This window comes from Seriola dumerili, unplaced genomic scaffold (genome assembly GCF_002260705.1).
Source record: "Seriola dumerili isolate Sdu_G_001 unplaced genomic scaffold, Sdu_1.0 BDQW01000105.1, whole genome shotgun sequence".
NCBI lineage: Eukaryota > Metazoa > Chordata > Actinopteri > Carangiformes > Carangidae > Seriola > Seriola dumerili.
In genome coordinates, this window is record NW_019174360.1 from 1513212 (window position 1) to 1527643 (window position 14432).

General features: G+C 42.6%; 1 protein-coding gene across 1 annotated transcript in view; it reads right to left on the bottom strand.

The window, feature by feature from the left end:
• Window positions 1-410: 410 nt before the first annotated feature.
• LOC111222731 (cholecystokinin receptor-like) overlaps window positions 411-14432 on the bottom strand; it is a 28086-nt gene continuing 14064 nt past the window's right edge. Inside the window, exons 3-5 of the mRNA XM_022746559.1 lie at window positions 9115-9376; window positions 2344-2471; window positions 411-1032 (exon numbers count right to left, since the gene is read on the bottom strand). Of these exons, the coding sequence (XP_022602280.1) occupies window positions 446-1032; window positions 2344-2471; window positions 9115-9376 (977 nt within the window). The 3' untranslated portion in view covers window positions 411-445. The remainder of the gene's footprint in view (window positions 1033-2343; window positions 2472-9114; window positions 9377-14432) is intronic.

The window sequence follows — 14432 nt, forward strand, 5'->3', positions numbered from 1 at the left end:
GAGCTGAAATCCATACTGAGTCATCACTGTTGAGCAGTATGTCTTCACCTTTGGCACAGTCAGAACGTACGGACAGTATTTACACAAACACGGGAGAAGTTTTCCACTAAAACGTCCGTCGACGATCTGCCATGACGAAGCCACACAAAGAGCACAGGCACTTGATGTTCTCTTCACAATGCAACAAAGCGGATGCTGCCACTTAAACAGAAGAAAAGGAACGTCACCAAACTGAAACGCCGTTTTTCCCGAGCCTCACATTCTGCAACCATGCACATGGGATTTGAACAAGACCTTTTAAAAAGACCTCAGAAACCAGGGCAGGGGTGTTACTCAGCGCATGACTCACTGCATGTTACGATTAAGAGTGAAAAACAGGATTGAAAAAACAGATGGTGCACACAGTGGCTGCTGCCCGATGTGACCACCCAGCTCTCCTCCAGGCTCAGCAGGTGCCCGTGGTGCTGACGGTGGTGTAGCTGAACTTGGACATGGAGGTGGCCATCGACGTGGCCATGGAGGTGCCGGTGATGCCGTCTTCTCCTCCCTCCCTCTTCCTGCACCACCAGCACTGGCGGCAGAGCCGATTGCGGCAGCAGCAGGCGAAGGTGGACAGCAGGGCCTTGCGGAAGCGCGTGTTCATGAAGCAGTAAATGATGGGGTTGACGCAGGCGGAGGTGTAGGACAGCAGGTGGATGAAGGAGATGGGGGCTCCTGAGAGGGCTTTGGAGGCTGACTTCAGGTCAAAGGCTTTCCAGGTGTTGGCCGAGTACAGCGGCATCCAGCAGATGAAGAAGAGCGCTACGATCACCATCAGCATGCGGATGACTCGCCTCTTGGCCTGCAGCTTGGCCTTCGACGTGTTGCTGCGGGCGCGCTCAGGTTTGGCCTGGGTGGCGGCGGCGGCGGCAGATGAGGCAGAGAGGGTGGGGAGCTCAACAGCAGAGGCGGGTTTTTTAGCGACCTGGATGTAGCAGCCATCGTCGTCATCATTGGACCCCGTCACAGCCCTGCTCACGCCGTTCTTTTGTCCTGCGGATAGTCAGGGGCCCCGAGTGTTAGTTTGCGGCTGTTTAACTTATACAGCACTTTTCATCACAGGTTAACTCTGCGTTTTACGTTTAAGTATATTCAGCAAGAAGTGAGATTATGATAAATAAAATACACAAACACATATCACTGACAGCCGCTCACCCTCCAACAGACAGCGGAGGCTGGATTACCCACACAGTAAGAAGACAGAGAGATGCTCAGATGTTCATGGTTCACATAAAAAGTATAGGATTTTTTTTGCAAACACATTATAATAAAGCCCATGATTTACAGGGTCATTTTGTTGTATGAATAAGGTACAAATAGAGTAATAACCATTTGTTTCTGGTACTTAAATTTAGCTACAGTGGAAGAAAATATGACAAGTGGAAACAAGGAAGTAAAAACTCCAACAAACTCTTATTGTGTAATTTAAAAAGGAGAAACAGCCACATTACAGCTCACATACCTTACTCTTACTGTTTGATATACAGTGGACATTATAGTTTTACTCATTCACAAACATTATCTGCGGCATGTAGGAGAAAATACAGGGATTTATTATCACATCTTCTCCTTCCACTGAAACCTACATTTAAGAACCAGTAGTAACTGTTTTTATTCTGCTTTTATTTGTTTTTTTATTTGAGCATCTACAAATTAGAAAATGAAGCCTTGTGGAAAATCTAGATTTAAAACCACTGAGGAAAACATGGGATGTCTTAGTAGAAAGAAAACTAGTTAAAATCAGAAGCTGAATCTTGAAGTCTCTGGATTGAAATATTTTGATTGACAGCGTCAAACGTATCAATAAAAATGCGGGTGGAGCAGCTGTTTATACACAACTATTTTTGCGGTATTTTTCTCAGGATGTGAAGTATTAAAAAGACTTACTGCCAAGGATGGAGGTTCATTATTTCGCTGTGTCACAAAGAAATAATACACATCTTGCAAGATTAGCGGTCGCCACTGAAGGCTATTTTAGAAAGACTCAACCTTGATGAATCACACTCAAGACTGGACTCCATGGAAACTGGTGCTCCACATGCACACTGTTATAACAGCACCTGAAGGAAGCATATCTCTGCTGTAGTGTTGTTAGGCTATGGAGAGGCTCCACACAGGCATGAAGAAGTATTTCTGGATGTAACGAGTGCAGAACTTGTCAATAGCGTCTCTCTAGTGTAATTCACCGCAGCTTCACACAGGTCTATAAAAAGTGGAATAGATGTTGTCGTCCCCAGTATGAGCTACATCAATGTGAACCAAAAGCCTTTTTGCGGTTTGGACTGGATTTATGATGGAACTCACCGGTGGTCTCCGCGTTCTGGCTCAGCTCAAACTGGATGCCTCGGTAGAGCTCTCTGGAGATCAGACCGTAGGCTATAATCATCACCACTCCGGGGATGAAGAACAGAGTGAACAGCAGCAGCACGTACCTGGAAAAACAGCCAGAATGGAAAGAGAGAGGTGTTAGAAAATAAAGCAACACTGAGTAACAACTGAAATCTGAGTTGAAACAGCCCAAAACAAAGACGTCGGATTCTGCAGCTCTGATTGTAAACTACCAGAAAAACTTTTCTTCCTCACACGCCTTTGTGCGTGTGTTGGCGCCGTGCTGGAGGCCCTGCAGATGGCTGACCCCTCCCAATGAGCCTCTGCACCCCCATGCTGTTTGGCAAAAGGTACTGCAGCATCCTGGGCCAGTTTTGCATCTTCTCCCCGCAGGCTGTCAGCCTCCTCAGCACCCTGCGGTTTAACTGTCCTCTATCTCTTATTGGAATATTTGGCTCCAATATTTACCTCTGGGGGCGTTCTTACTGATGCCATGTTTGCGTATATCTATACATTTAATAAGCTGCTGCAAGTTTGTCTGTTTGCTGCTTTGAATTTACATTTAATCAGATCAGAGTTGGTGCATCACTGTAACTCTCCCCGTCATTGTGCAGGGTTGTTCAGTGGTGGAAGAAGTATTCAGATCAAGTAGCAATCACACACTGTGAAACCGCTCAGGTGCAAGTATTCAAAATCTTAATTCTGAGTAAAAGTGCAAAAGTATTATCAGCAAAATGTACATATATATTATTATATATTATATATTTGGATTATTATTACTGTTGCATTAACAAGTATTTTAATACCAGGTTGATATAGAGTTAAACAAATCTATATGTTTAATCTATAATAATGCATCATATTTTATAAACAAATCTTCGTTTGTAAAGTGGCGAGTAACTTGGATAAAGTGACAGTTAATTTGAACCTGTGGTTTAATTGGCCACATGGGGGCAGCAGAAACAACCTGTAAACTTAACGCTGACATGTTAAAACTTTTTAAGTTGTTATATTGAAGGTGTGAGCAAACAGTTGCTTATTTACAAATCTACCACACACTGAACAATGTTCAAAGTTCAGTATTAACTCTCCTTTTTTGAGACTCGTTGGGAAACATCTGGCTTTTAAGCTGCTGAATGCTCCACTTTGTTCACTAGCTAGTTGCTAACTGTCTGTTCGCCGTTTGTTACTGGACAGGGAGTTTTTAAATAAAACATCTACGTGCTGCAGCTTAAAAACTAAAGCTAAAAAGTGAGAATGAAGCAAAACATTAAAGCTACGAGCCAAAAAACCCAAACAATGAGCTGAAAGTCTCTAAAACGCAGTAGTTGGATGATAATTCTCTTGTTATTTGATCCTTTGTTCATGTCAAAATAATGACGATAGCAGCTTTGACTGTCTTTTATCCTCTTTACAAACATAATGTTCTGTCAAATTCATAGTGTCCAAACATGAGCACTGAGTTTACAGAGTCAGGTCGATTAGTTGGACCAGTTGGATCTGTTGGCTGCTGCAGGAGTAACACACACTGTGGGCTGTAGTGCTCCTGTTTAACCCGGAAGAGGTTTTCAACACGACCTTATCAAAGCGACCTGTTAACATATTGACAGTTTACTCAGTAACGCAGTGCATATTGACACACGGTGACAACAGGACATCATATGAACACAGCATGACATACTTTAAACTGTGCACACGGTTGCAGATTTCACAACAGAAAAGTATGAAACACACCAAACAAACATGGTTAAATATGATTTAATATAACTATCGACAGCTTCGGGCTGTGCGCTCAGCTGTTTTCTGATCATAAATGTTCCTTCTCGCGCTGAAAGGATAACGATCACGGCTCCCTCGAGCGCCTGGATTGATGACGCCTTAAAGAAAAAAGTCGTGAACTGAGTAAAGAGCAAAAAAAAAAAACTGAATAAAACATTGACTCAGAATCTTTGTCAGTGTCTCTTCGTCTTCTCCACTGTGCCTATATTCTGTCCTGCAACACTAGCTTTGTTTTAGCATGCAGTAAAAGTGCAATGAATGAGACTTGGGATTATAAAACATGGATCAATGAGACAAATGAATAAAAACCAAACGCAATTACTGTCATGGACAAAACTACAAAGAGAGAACACCATGAATAAATAAGAAATTGTACACCTCTCACTTTGATCATTGTAATATATCTTTACCATCCGCAGCCACATCTACCTTTTGATTCGTCGTAATCAGAGAATGCTCTTCTTAACCACCGATGTCTGCGGTGCACATCAGTCAGCACATGAAAGAGGACGGAGAGGAAGAGATGGGTTTTTCATCCATTCTCTGATATTCTAATGTCTTTCCTGTGCGACCCTCTGAACTCTGCACAGCCCCTCTGCTTCGCTTCAGTCGCAGACTCTCATCAGCTGCATGTTTGATACAGGAAATCTGCTCCGTTCTGACAAAAGCTGTCAGGAAGTGAACGTGTAGGAGTGTGGGGACACCACTAAAGAAAAAAAAAAAAAAAAAAAAGGTGCTGGTAGATTTCTGTGTGTGCTTTGCCTCAAGGGGAAACCCAGATGGATGGAGCTGAAGCGGAGGGACACATGAAAAAAAAAAACATGGAGCTCCCTCTTTTGACTGTTCACACGTCGCCCAAGTGATTATCAACTGGGAAAAGTGTGTTTGGTTCATGTTAATCAAAGAAAACGAACATTAATGGTGACACATGGTTCATTGCCGTCTTTTGTTTTAGTGCAAAACGCCTGTTTTTGAGCTCAGCAATGAAACGCTACCTGCAATGGAGGATTTGACTTCCTCAGAGTAGAGGTCTTCCCTGTTCTGAAATGTTGGACCCAATCTGAAGCGGACATGTGGAAAACCTGCTTGAACACGACAATCTGAAAGGGACTCAAGGATGTTCAAGTCTGATCCAAACGCACCTAAGAAAAATTTAGACCCAATCCAAAATGAGGAACAGCAACTGAACACCTGAAGCTGAGAGGAGTCTGCAGACCGCTGTGCTGTTGTTGCTTTGCCCTCAGTTTTTCCTCTCAGGCTGCGAACAGTCTGCCCTATCTTCCTGATGGAGGCTGTTTACTCTGGGTTGAATAAAATGTCCTCTGCAGTATTTTAGGTGAAGAACATTATTTAGTCATGTTTCTATTTGCAGTTAATATTCTCCCACAAAGACGCACGAATAGAGCATCAATAAAAACACTAAAAACTCTTTGTGGTAAAGATACAAATACAACATGACCTGCCATAAAGTATCCCTAAGGTCCCTGTCAAGGAAAATACACATTTATATTTCTGTTTGCTTTACTACACTACCATTATTACACACAATAGCCAATTTCTAGATTCAGATATTTGAAATATATACATCTCCAGATCTAAGCTGCCTTTTTTATTTATTTATTTATTTATTTATTAATATAGCCAGTTGTTTGCTCCTGGAGTGAAATCTGTCAAAAAACAAAATCCCACTCTGTCTGTTAAAGCACTGACTGCTCAGCAATTTGATTGTGTGAACTGCAGCGCTGCAGAATAGATGAACTGTAGCCGGTGGTGCGAACAAGCCAGAGTCAGTGATGTGAACAGAGCTTGATTTTAATTGCAAAATAAAATAAAAAAAATTGTTGTTTTGTGTCAGTCGAAGTGACATTTTTGCAGATGAACCAAGTGTCTAATATTGATATTGATATTATAAAACTACTCTATGCTGTAGGATACAATACAAAACATTAGCTGTGATACAGGTTGTATTTCTTAACGCGGAGCTATTCTGATTTCATATTGCAGAGTAATTGTTGGATATTATTGGAATATTGGATCATAAAATGTGTCTGAGAAGTTTATTTTATGTCTGGGATCAGAAAGCTGAATCGTACAGGGAGTACAAGATTTCTCTTCCACACAAAATGACACTTGATCATATTAAAATATCGACATAATGTAGTGCATTGATTTCCCGCCGTGAGTGAGATTAACCTCCCTGCAGAGCACCTAAGAATTTTTTTTATATGTAAAACTGTGTGTAAAATCGTCAACGCACACCATGCATAATCATCATTATAAAACTTTTAAAGTCATCACACTTGTCTTTGACTTGACGAAATTGCTTCATCAACCACTTAATGGCTCTTAGGTGTCTTTTGATATGGTTTGCTCGTCATCTCAGATTGTGATTTTCAGTCTAAAACTGGATGGTTCAACGACTCCACGCGCCGCTTCATTAGCTGCGGTGTAAAAGGTGTCATTTTCATACAGTGAGCTGTAGATGGAAGAGGGTGTTACCGTTTTAACGCTTAATGTCAGCGTAATTTGAAAAGACAGGTCATGATGAAACTGAATTAAAATTTGAAAGGTCCTCGTACTCTGTGACACGTCTGGAACTTTTGACGTCTGAGCCTCGACTTTCTTCCTCCTCCTCCTCCTCCTCCTCCTCCTCCAGACTAATTAACTGCTCTCCCACTGCCTCGTCTTTCCCACTGAAGCTTAAGAGCTTGATAGACAGTTAGAGAAAACTGAATTCTTCAGAGAGTTTGACCACAAAAGGCTGTCAAGTACGGAGATGTACACATTCAACTTCTTCACTTTAATTCCGCCATCCTGCAGGACCCAGAGTTGTTTATGGACGGATCTTAAATCCCTGAGTAGAAGATCTAGAGATGCTCTAACGTCTTCAGAGGGCACGTTAGAGGGATGGATGACTTTCCTAATGCAGCGCTAATCATTTATCTGCTGACCTTTTTGTATAATGCTTTACCCTCCCCCCTCCTCCTCAGCGCACATTCAGGACCCTAAGACCAATCACATTATCATCAGGAAAATGGTGACATGCATCCTCGCAGCACCCGTACTAAAGGCAGGAACACGAGAGTATCTCTGTCTAATGATGTCGTCTCTACCGTCTGTCCCTGCTCCTCCGTCTTTTGGAAGGACCCCTGCTACGCTGGGAACTGGATCCATGTCAGACTGTCTCTAATTAAGTCTCTACAGAAGCTGCCTGTTCACCTTTTTCCTCTTTTGGGGGGAAAAAGAAAAGAAAAACAGTCTCCCACCTAATGATTTCACTCATTTTTCAGACATCACCCCTGTAACCACCTTCACAGCTTCAGCCCATGGGCTCAATCCTGAAGTGGTCTTCTTCTTCTCTCCATCGTTATCAATTCTCTCTCTCTCTCTCTCGTGAGTCTTCCCCGCTACACAAACTCTAAACTCTCTTTAAAGGAAGAGTTGGACATTATTCACTGCCTGAGCGGGAGTTAGATCAGATCAATACTGCTGTCATGACTGTACACTAAATATGAAGCTATAGCCAGGAAATGGTTAGACTTCTGTCTTCCAGCTCCTCTAAAGCTCACAAACAACAACAACAACAAGGGGTTGTTTTTGTTTGTTTTTTTACAGGGATTTATGTGCTTTAACTATTTCTTGGAGTGACTTCCAGGAGCCTGTGCTAAGCTAAGCCAAACCATCTCCCGGCTCGAGCAAACAGACACAGGAGTGGTATCGATTTATTCATCTAATGTCAGGCAGTAATCGTTGTGTCTTCTTAGCTGGCTTGCTAACATCGGCCAATGGAGAGCCTACATTCAAGAATCAGTTGGTTTTGTTTGTCTAGTTTCAGGCTGTGAGGTCTTGGCAGCAGTAAATATGTCTGCTTGTTAATCCATACTAAGGTGTGTGGGTGTCTGGGATTTGGAGTTTCTTTAAAGGCACTTTTGATGGAGCTGGGCTGAGTAAGAAGCAAACAGATAAAGTAACGAGTTATCTAGTTAATTACTTTTGCTGTCGAGTAATCAGAAAAGTAATGAAGTTACATTTTTGATTAGTAATATGTAATGAAAGAGTGATTCGATTTTTCAATTAACTTGCCCATTGCAAGCTTCTATTAAACTGCTAAGTGATGACTTATGACACACGGCTGAAAGATAATCACATTATTACCCAGTATCCTGGAAGGCAGATCCATTTTACAGCCACACGTGAAAGCTATAAGCCATTAGCATTGACAACAGTGTCATCCCTTACCCCAACCAAGGTCGAAGGAACCAAGGAACCAGCTATCCTTCTCTGACCACCGTCTGTGGTTCCGCGATGGTGGAACAAGCTACAGAAAGCTCTGAGAGCAGGAACGTCCCTCTATATCTTCAAGGTGCATTGAAGCTTTAGGGATAAAAGTATCTGTTCCACATATGTCACAGAAATTAAAACTAACAAAACATTACCTGTCACAGGTACAAACGCTGACCCGTTTCAGTGCACTGCTCTGAGGCGTTTCAACGAGAGTTTTCAGATATTATCAAAATGACCAAAACATCATGCAATCAATTCTCTAACTGCCAGTAACCAAGAGAAAGTGCTGTGACTGTTTAAAAAAAGACGAACTCTCCGCTTGCGATGGTAATGCGTATGTAAATTACACAATTACACTAAATGTAAATCAGAGTTTCTCCTCACATTTCGAAGCAAAGCCATGCAGACTGTATTCCTCTCACTAACTGAATTCATCCAATCGCTTATCCTTGTCGTGGTTGTGGAGGCACGTTCACCTAATTACTGTCATGCGTTTGAAATCTTTCAAAAGTTTTCACAGACTTTGTGCGGAGTCCATTCAGAATGGCAGATCATTGCTGTGAAATATCCGGCAGGCCTCATCACACAACAAGTAAGACAGATGGCTTTTCCGTCTATCATTAAAATCAGATCAATGTTTGATGAACTGATAAATGACTTGTCAATAGTCCCATCGGTACTCACCAGGTCTGTTCGGCTTGATCGCTGGGCCAGTCCAGGCGACACATGTGGCCGACAGTACTGTTGGTCTTAGAGAAAGACCTCAGGACGCTGAACACCGGGTATGGCACCATGATGAGCAGCGACACCACCCACGTGGCGGCGATGACGCGGTAAGCGTGGGATCGGGTCTGCCACGCGCGAGACTTCAGCGGGTTACAGATGGCGCTGTATCGCTCGATGGCGATGGCCACAAGGCTGAAGGTGGAGATGCTGACAGAGATTCCTGCAGGGAAGAAACATTTAGAAAGTAAACATTTAGAAAGCTGACGCAGAGGTAAAGTTGGCAGCTGGTTAGTGGCTCAGTTGGTTTGTTGGTCTCAGCAACTACTGGGAAGATCATTATGAAATTTGGCACCAATATATGCAAAGAGGATAATTAGGTAATTACTTAAAGCAAATATATTGAATGACTTTTACAGATTATGATTATGAAAATCTGACAAAATATAACAAATCTCTTATCAAACTTTTTATATCTCACAGCAAACAGCAGCGTGGAAACATAAAAGTAGCAGCTTTGCATTTTCAGCCACGTCAGCTTATTCATTTTATCACTCCAACAGCTCAGATGAAGAAAGAGTTTGTGTGTTTGGAGGGTTGATGAACTCTCTGTAGCTGGTGTCTGCGTTCTGCCAACAATTGCAATTGAGTGAAAAGACGCGTCACTCCGTAACGCCAATGTCCGAACGTGAGTGGACTCTGTGTTTTTGTAGTTCAACAAGGAACCAAGGAGACTCTTCTCATATTTAAACTTTGCTTTGTATCAGATCAACATTTTTAATCTGAGCATCTGATTGGTTGTTGAATGGAGACCTTCATTCAGTGCTGCTGGTACAGTAGGCGAAAGCTGTTAATTGAATGTGTCAGATAGGTTTCACATGTATTATACTTGTCTCATTCTTCAGGTTGGGAACATTAATCCGTCATTTCAGACTAAAAAAGCTGATTAAACACCTCTGAGTTATTTTACTCATTGATTACTTGCAACTGTTAGAAGGTCAACCTAATAAGGGATTTGAAAGGATCCTGTTTTGATAAGTGGATTTAAATTTAAGGCTTAGTTAAACTGTTGAATCAAAGTCACCAACAGGAGTTATTGAAGCTGATCAAACTCACTCAAAGATGCAGCACAAAGTGCGTGTCATCTATTTAGTGACAGCACAAAAAATAGCTGTTTGCCCCTCACAATACAGGAACCTCCCTGTTCCATAAAATCCATTAGTCAAACAAACCTGAAACTGCTCCGTCACCACCGCCTCGTCAGCCAGAGTGAGAAGGCTAAAAGACGCGACAGCTTAAATGTCAAAACATTTTCCATTTCAATGGCTAACGAGAAACTAAACTATCCGAGGACACTATACGGTTCAATACGGATTAAATTCCTTTAGTTTTTACTAAGTTGTAATCGCATGTATTACTATGCATAATCTGCAGAGGGGGAGCGTGCTCAGTCAGTGCACAGCCTGTGTACTGAGCCGGTGGTGAGACAAATAGCATTAATAAACCCCCTTCACCACACTGATCCCCTGCCGTTACAAATAGCAACAACTTCAATCCGCCGTTGCACTGTCACATGTTTATCCCCGGTCATTGTTCCCTTCACGATGGAAGAGCACATCCTGTCTAAACCACAGCTTTGCATTATCACTCAAGGACGGGAATCATTATGCATACGCCTATGAGCGTGGTGCAATTCAATTTAGAGCAACCATGTTAAGTATGTGAGAGGTAGACCGCTCTATGGCTCAGTCGAGAACAATATATCCTCCCCTCTGCTGGATCAGCCTTTTGTGAAGGTCTCTCCTGCAAACCAGTGATAAAATCTTTGGTCCTTTCTGCCGTGAAAGGCTTTGTTATCAGAAGCTAAAAGATTAAGGATTTAGAGTAAATTGTCTGCAAAAGTTTTTTTTTTTTTTTTAAAAACCCGTCACATCTGTGGATGGCAACCTAGAGAAGAAAGAGAGCTGTGCGGATATTTAGTGTGGGATGTGATGTGGAGTCTGATAGAAGCAGACAATAGCTGTATCTTATTCCTGCGCTAACGGAACAAAGGCGCCGGCTTGTAGAGATACTCAAGAACAAAGCAAACATCAGAGTCACAAAAAGACGACTGAATGCCTTTTATACCCGGAGAGCAGTCGGAGAGCCTCTGCTGTGCATTATTAAAACCATCTGAGCTGCCGGTGAGAAGGATCATTCTTTATGATTGCTGCCACACAGACATGAAACCAAAACAACTTGGCTACTGATGCAATGAGATGGAGACGTATATATACGATATATAGGGGGGACGGGAGAGTTTAAAGTTTTGTACTTAAATTATTTTAAATGTTTTCAGCATTTTTCAAACCTAGAGAAATCTGTGAGTAAAAGTTACACAGTCTGTGTATATATAAGACAATATTTAGCATGCGGAGGGATATATAGTGATTGGGATGTGTTCATGTGCTCAGAAAATCCAGAAGAGCAAGGTGACTTGTTGTCATTCTTCACCTGCGATCACAGAAGCAGAGTTACAACTTTCGTTTTTGTCGAAGAGGCTTCACTCTCTTTGCCGAGCCCACTCGTTCTCTGACACAATCCCGGCCGACTGTTGACCACTGTGCACTACCGGTCAACTACAATATCCACCTCCTGCGCTGTCTGAGCAGAAGGAGGTGGGTGGCACAGTCAACACGAGCAGATCTTAACGGTGCACCGGCGGTGTACGAGTCTCACACAATAAGTCTCTCACAACCCACACGCCTCTTTCAAGTGTTGAGCTCGGACACTGAAAGACCAAATCGCACAACGAGAGGTTGTCCTTCGTTGACGCCTGACGGCAGCAGCTTGTACTGATAGTGGAAATGAGGAACACAGAGAGGGAGGAAGCGATCCTTTTCACGCTTTTCCGGCATGGCAAGGAGGAGGGATGATCACAACAAACAATGAAAAATAATGAGCAGTAGAAAAAGAAGAAAGAGTTATTTATTATGAACTACTTTTGTAGAGTGCTGTGCTGAACTAACAGACAAAAAGCAGGATTAAAAGACAAAAGGAATCACAGAAGAAGCATTAAAAACACTGCAGGTGAAATGCAAATGAAAACAAAAAATATCACAAAAGAAACACTATTCAGGGAATCAAGTTTTTAAAGGAATAGTTTGCCGGTTTATGGGGAATTTAATTCATCCTTTAAATGTCAAACTGCTCTTTTAGAGCACGAGAACAAAGACGGAGCAGATACTTTTAGCAGTGAGGCCTGTTTTAGGAATATGAATGAAGCAGTCATCTTCGCCACCAACCAGCTTAAAAACTGCATGACAGGTCGGGGCCGTGCAGCCTCCCTGACCACCACAGGGTGGAACTGGCTCATTGTATTTTGCAGAACACAAAGTTATCCGCCACTTTTCAGGACATGGATGATGAAGATGAGTGGCTGGGCCCCGCTAGAGGGTGAAGCCTGTTTGAAATTAGAGCCACAGCTTTTCAAATGAGTGATATTTTCAAAAAGACTGATCGCTGGGAGGCTGTGGACATTCATACTGACGGGAAGTGCACTTCCAGGTGATGTATGGCACTGATAGTCCTGTGATTTGAATTGATGACACACTTGCCGGTAGTCACAGACAGCTGAAAGAAATCGAGCTTCTTGTCTGAGGCATTAGATTCTAATCCTGGAGCATCGGGCTCAAATTCATCAACCCTTTCAACATTTCAGTCCAAGTCCACTTGACCATCTGTTTTATTACTGCCGGGGGAAGGCACCAATGATCTGAGAGCAACACTTGTGACGGAGCGATTTGTTTTTCCTCTAAAGAAGAGTAATGAAACAAAATAAAAAAAAACACACTTTAAAATATACTGCACTAACTGTACAGCTCATACTCTCCCATGCATTAATACTGTATGTGCTTTAAGAGCATTCTTCTTCTTTATGTGAATTCTTACTCGCAGGCATCTCAGTATAACTGATGCTGCTGATGCCACATTTTCTATGTGTATATTAAACAGCGCGGACAGTTTTCCTTAATATGAATGTCTCATATGTCCCAGTTATTGCTTCTGTAAGTGTTTCCTAGTTGAGCTTTCGGCTGATTCAAGCTCCACTCCCTGACACTAGGCAGTATTGAGAGGCTAATGTTTGAGACGGGGAGATTCTGCTGCGATTCTGGGCAAGGTGCTGCCACGTAAATTACCAGTCAACTAACCGACCAAATGCTCGCATTTTCCCCCAGCGCTGTATCTTCCCTCCTCAGGATGAGCGCACTAATCCTCTCTCTTGTTCATTAAACCCGAGTCGGGCAAACACTCACAGCGGTCCGCTTGATAACTGTGAAGTTTGCAGACGAGCATCTTTCGCCGCACCTCGACCTGGGAGAGAAGCTTTAGATTCCTCCGCTGAAGCTCTTGTTAATTCGTAAGCCACACCTCATTCTCCGTCGAATGTCAAGAAGCTGAGAAAAATATTTACAAGAGAGTAAGTGTCTTATACTGTAGGTGCCAGATTCCCTCGCAGCCATTTCTGTGAAAATTTCTCTGTAAACCATGAAAGTCCTAATTCTAATACATTATGCAAACTGCACCTCTGGGTTGGTAATTGCATCATACGACCAGCAACGAAGACGCAAACATGGATACATAAATGTGATTGAGGACTGCACACACGCACAAACGCAAACACTACCAGAATATTATAACATCGATCTCATAACTGCCACCAAAACGGCACAGCGGCTATGACTCACATGATTATCGGGCTAGGGGCAGATGGATGGATGCACAGGCGAATGGGTGGAGTAGAAGGATGGATGGTGTATTATATGTCCAATGGGCGTGTGCTAACAGATGAGTTTGCAAAGAGTAGATGAGTTTGCCAAGCAGGTTTGCTGCAAAATCAATGGATGGGGATAGTCACAATGATCCTGTGTATTGATTGGTGTTGGCTCATAGAAGGGCTCACTCAGGGATGCGCTCGGAGGAGACGAGGAGAGGGGGCTTGACTGATATGAGTTTATACGCGCACGTTGATGTCAGTGTCATATTTTGACAAACAAGCATCACTGTCATAGACTGAAGGAAACGCCACAAAAAGTCGCATCATTAGTGAGACTATTTTATCCAGCGTTCACACTCATACCCGCTCTGAATGATGCTCCTTTACTGGCAGTGAATCTCACTTCCACCGGTTCCTCTTAATGAGGCTGTTTGATAATAAAAAGACGGAACCATTTACTTAAAGGAGACCTATTACACTCATTTCCAGCTCTTGGACTCCACTAGAGTAGCTTTGCATGATT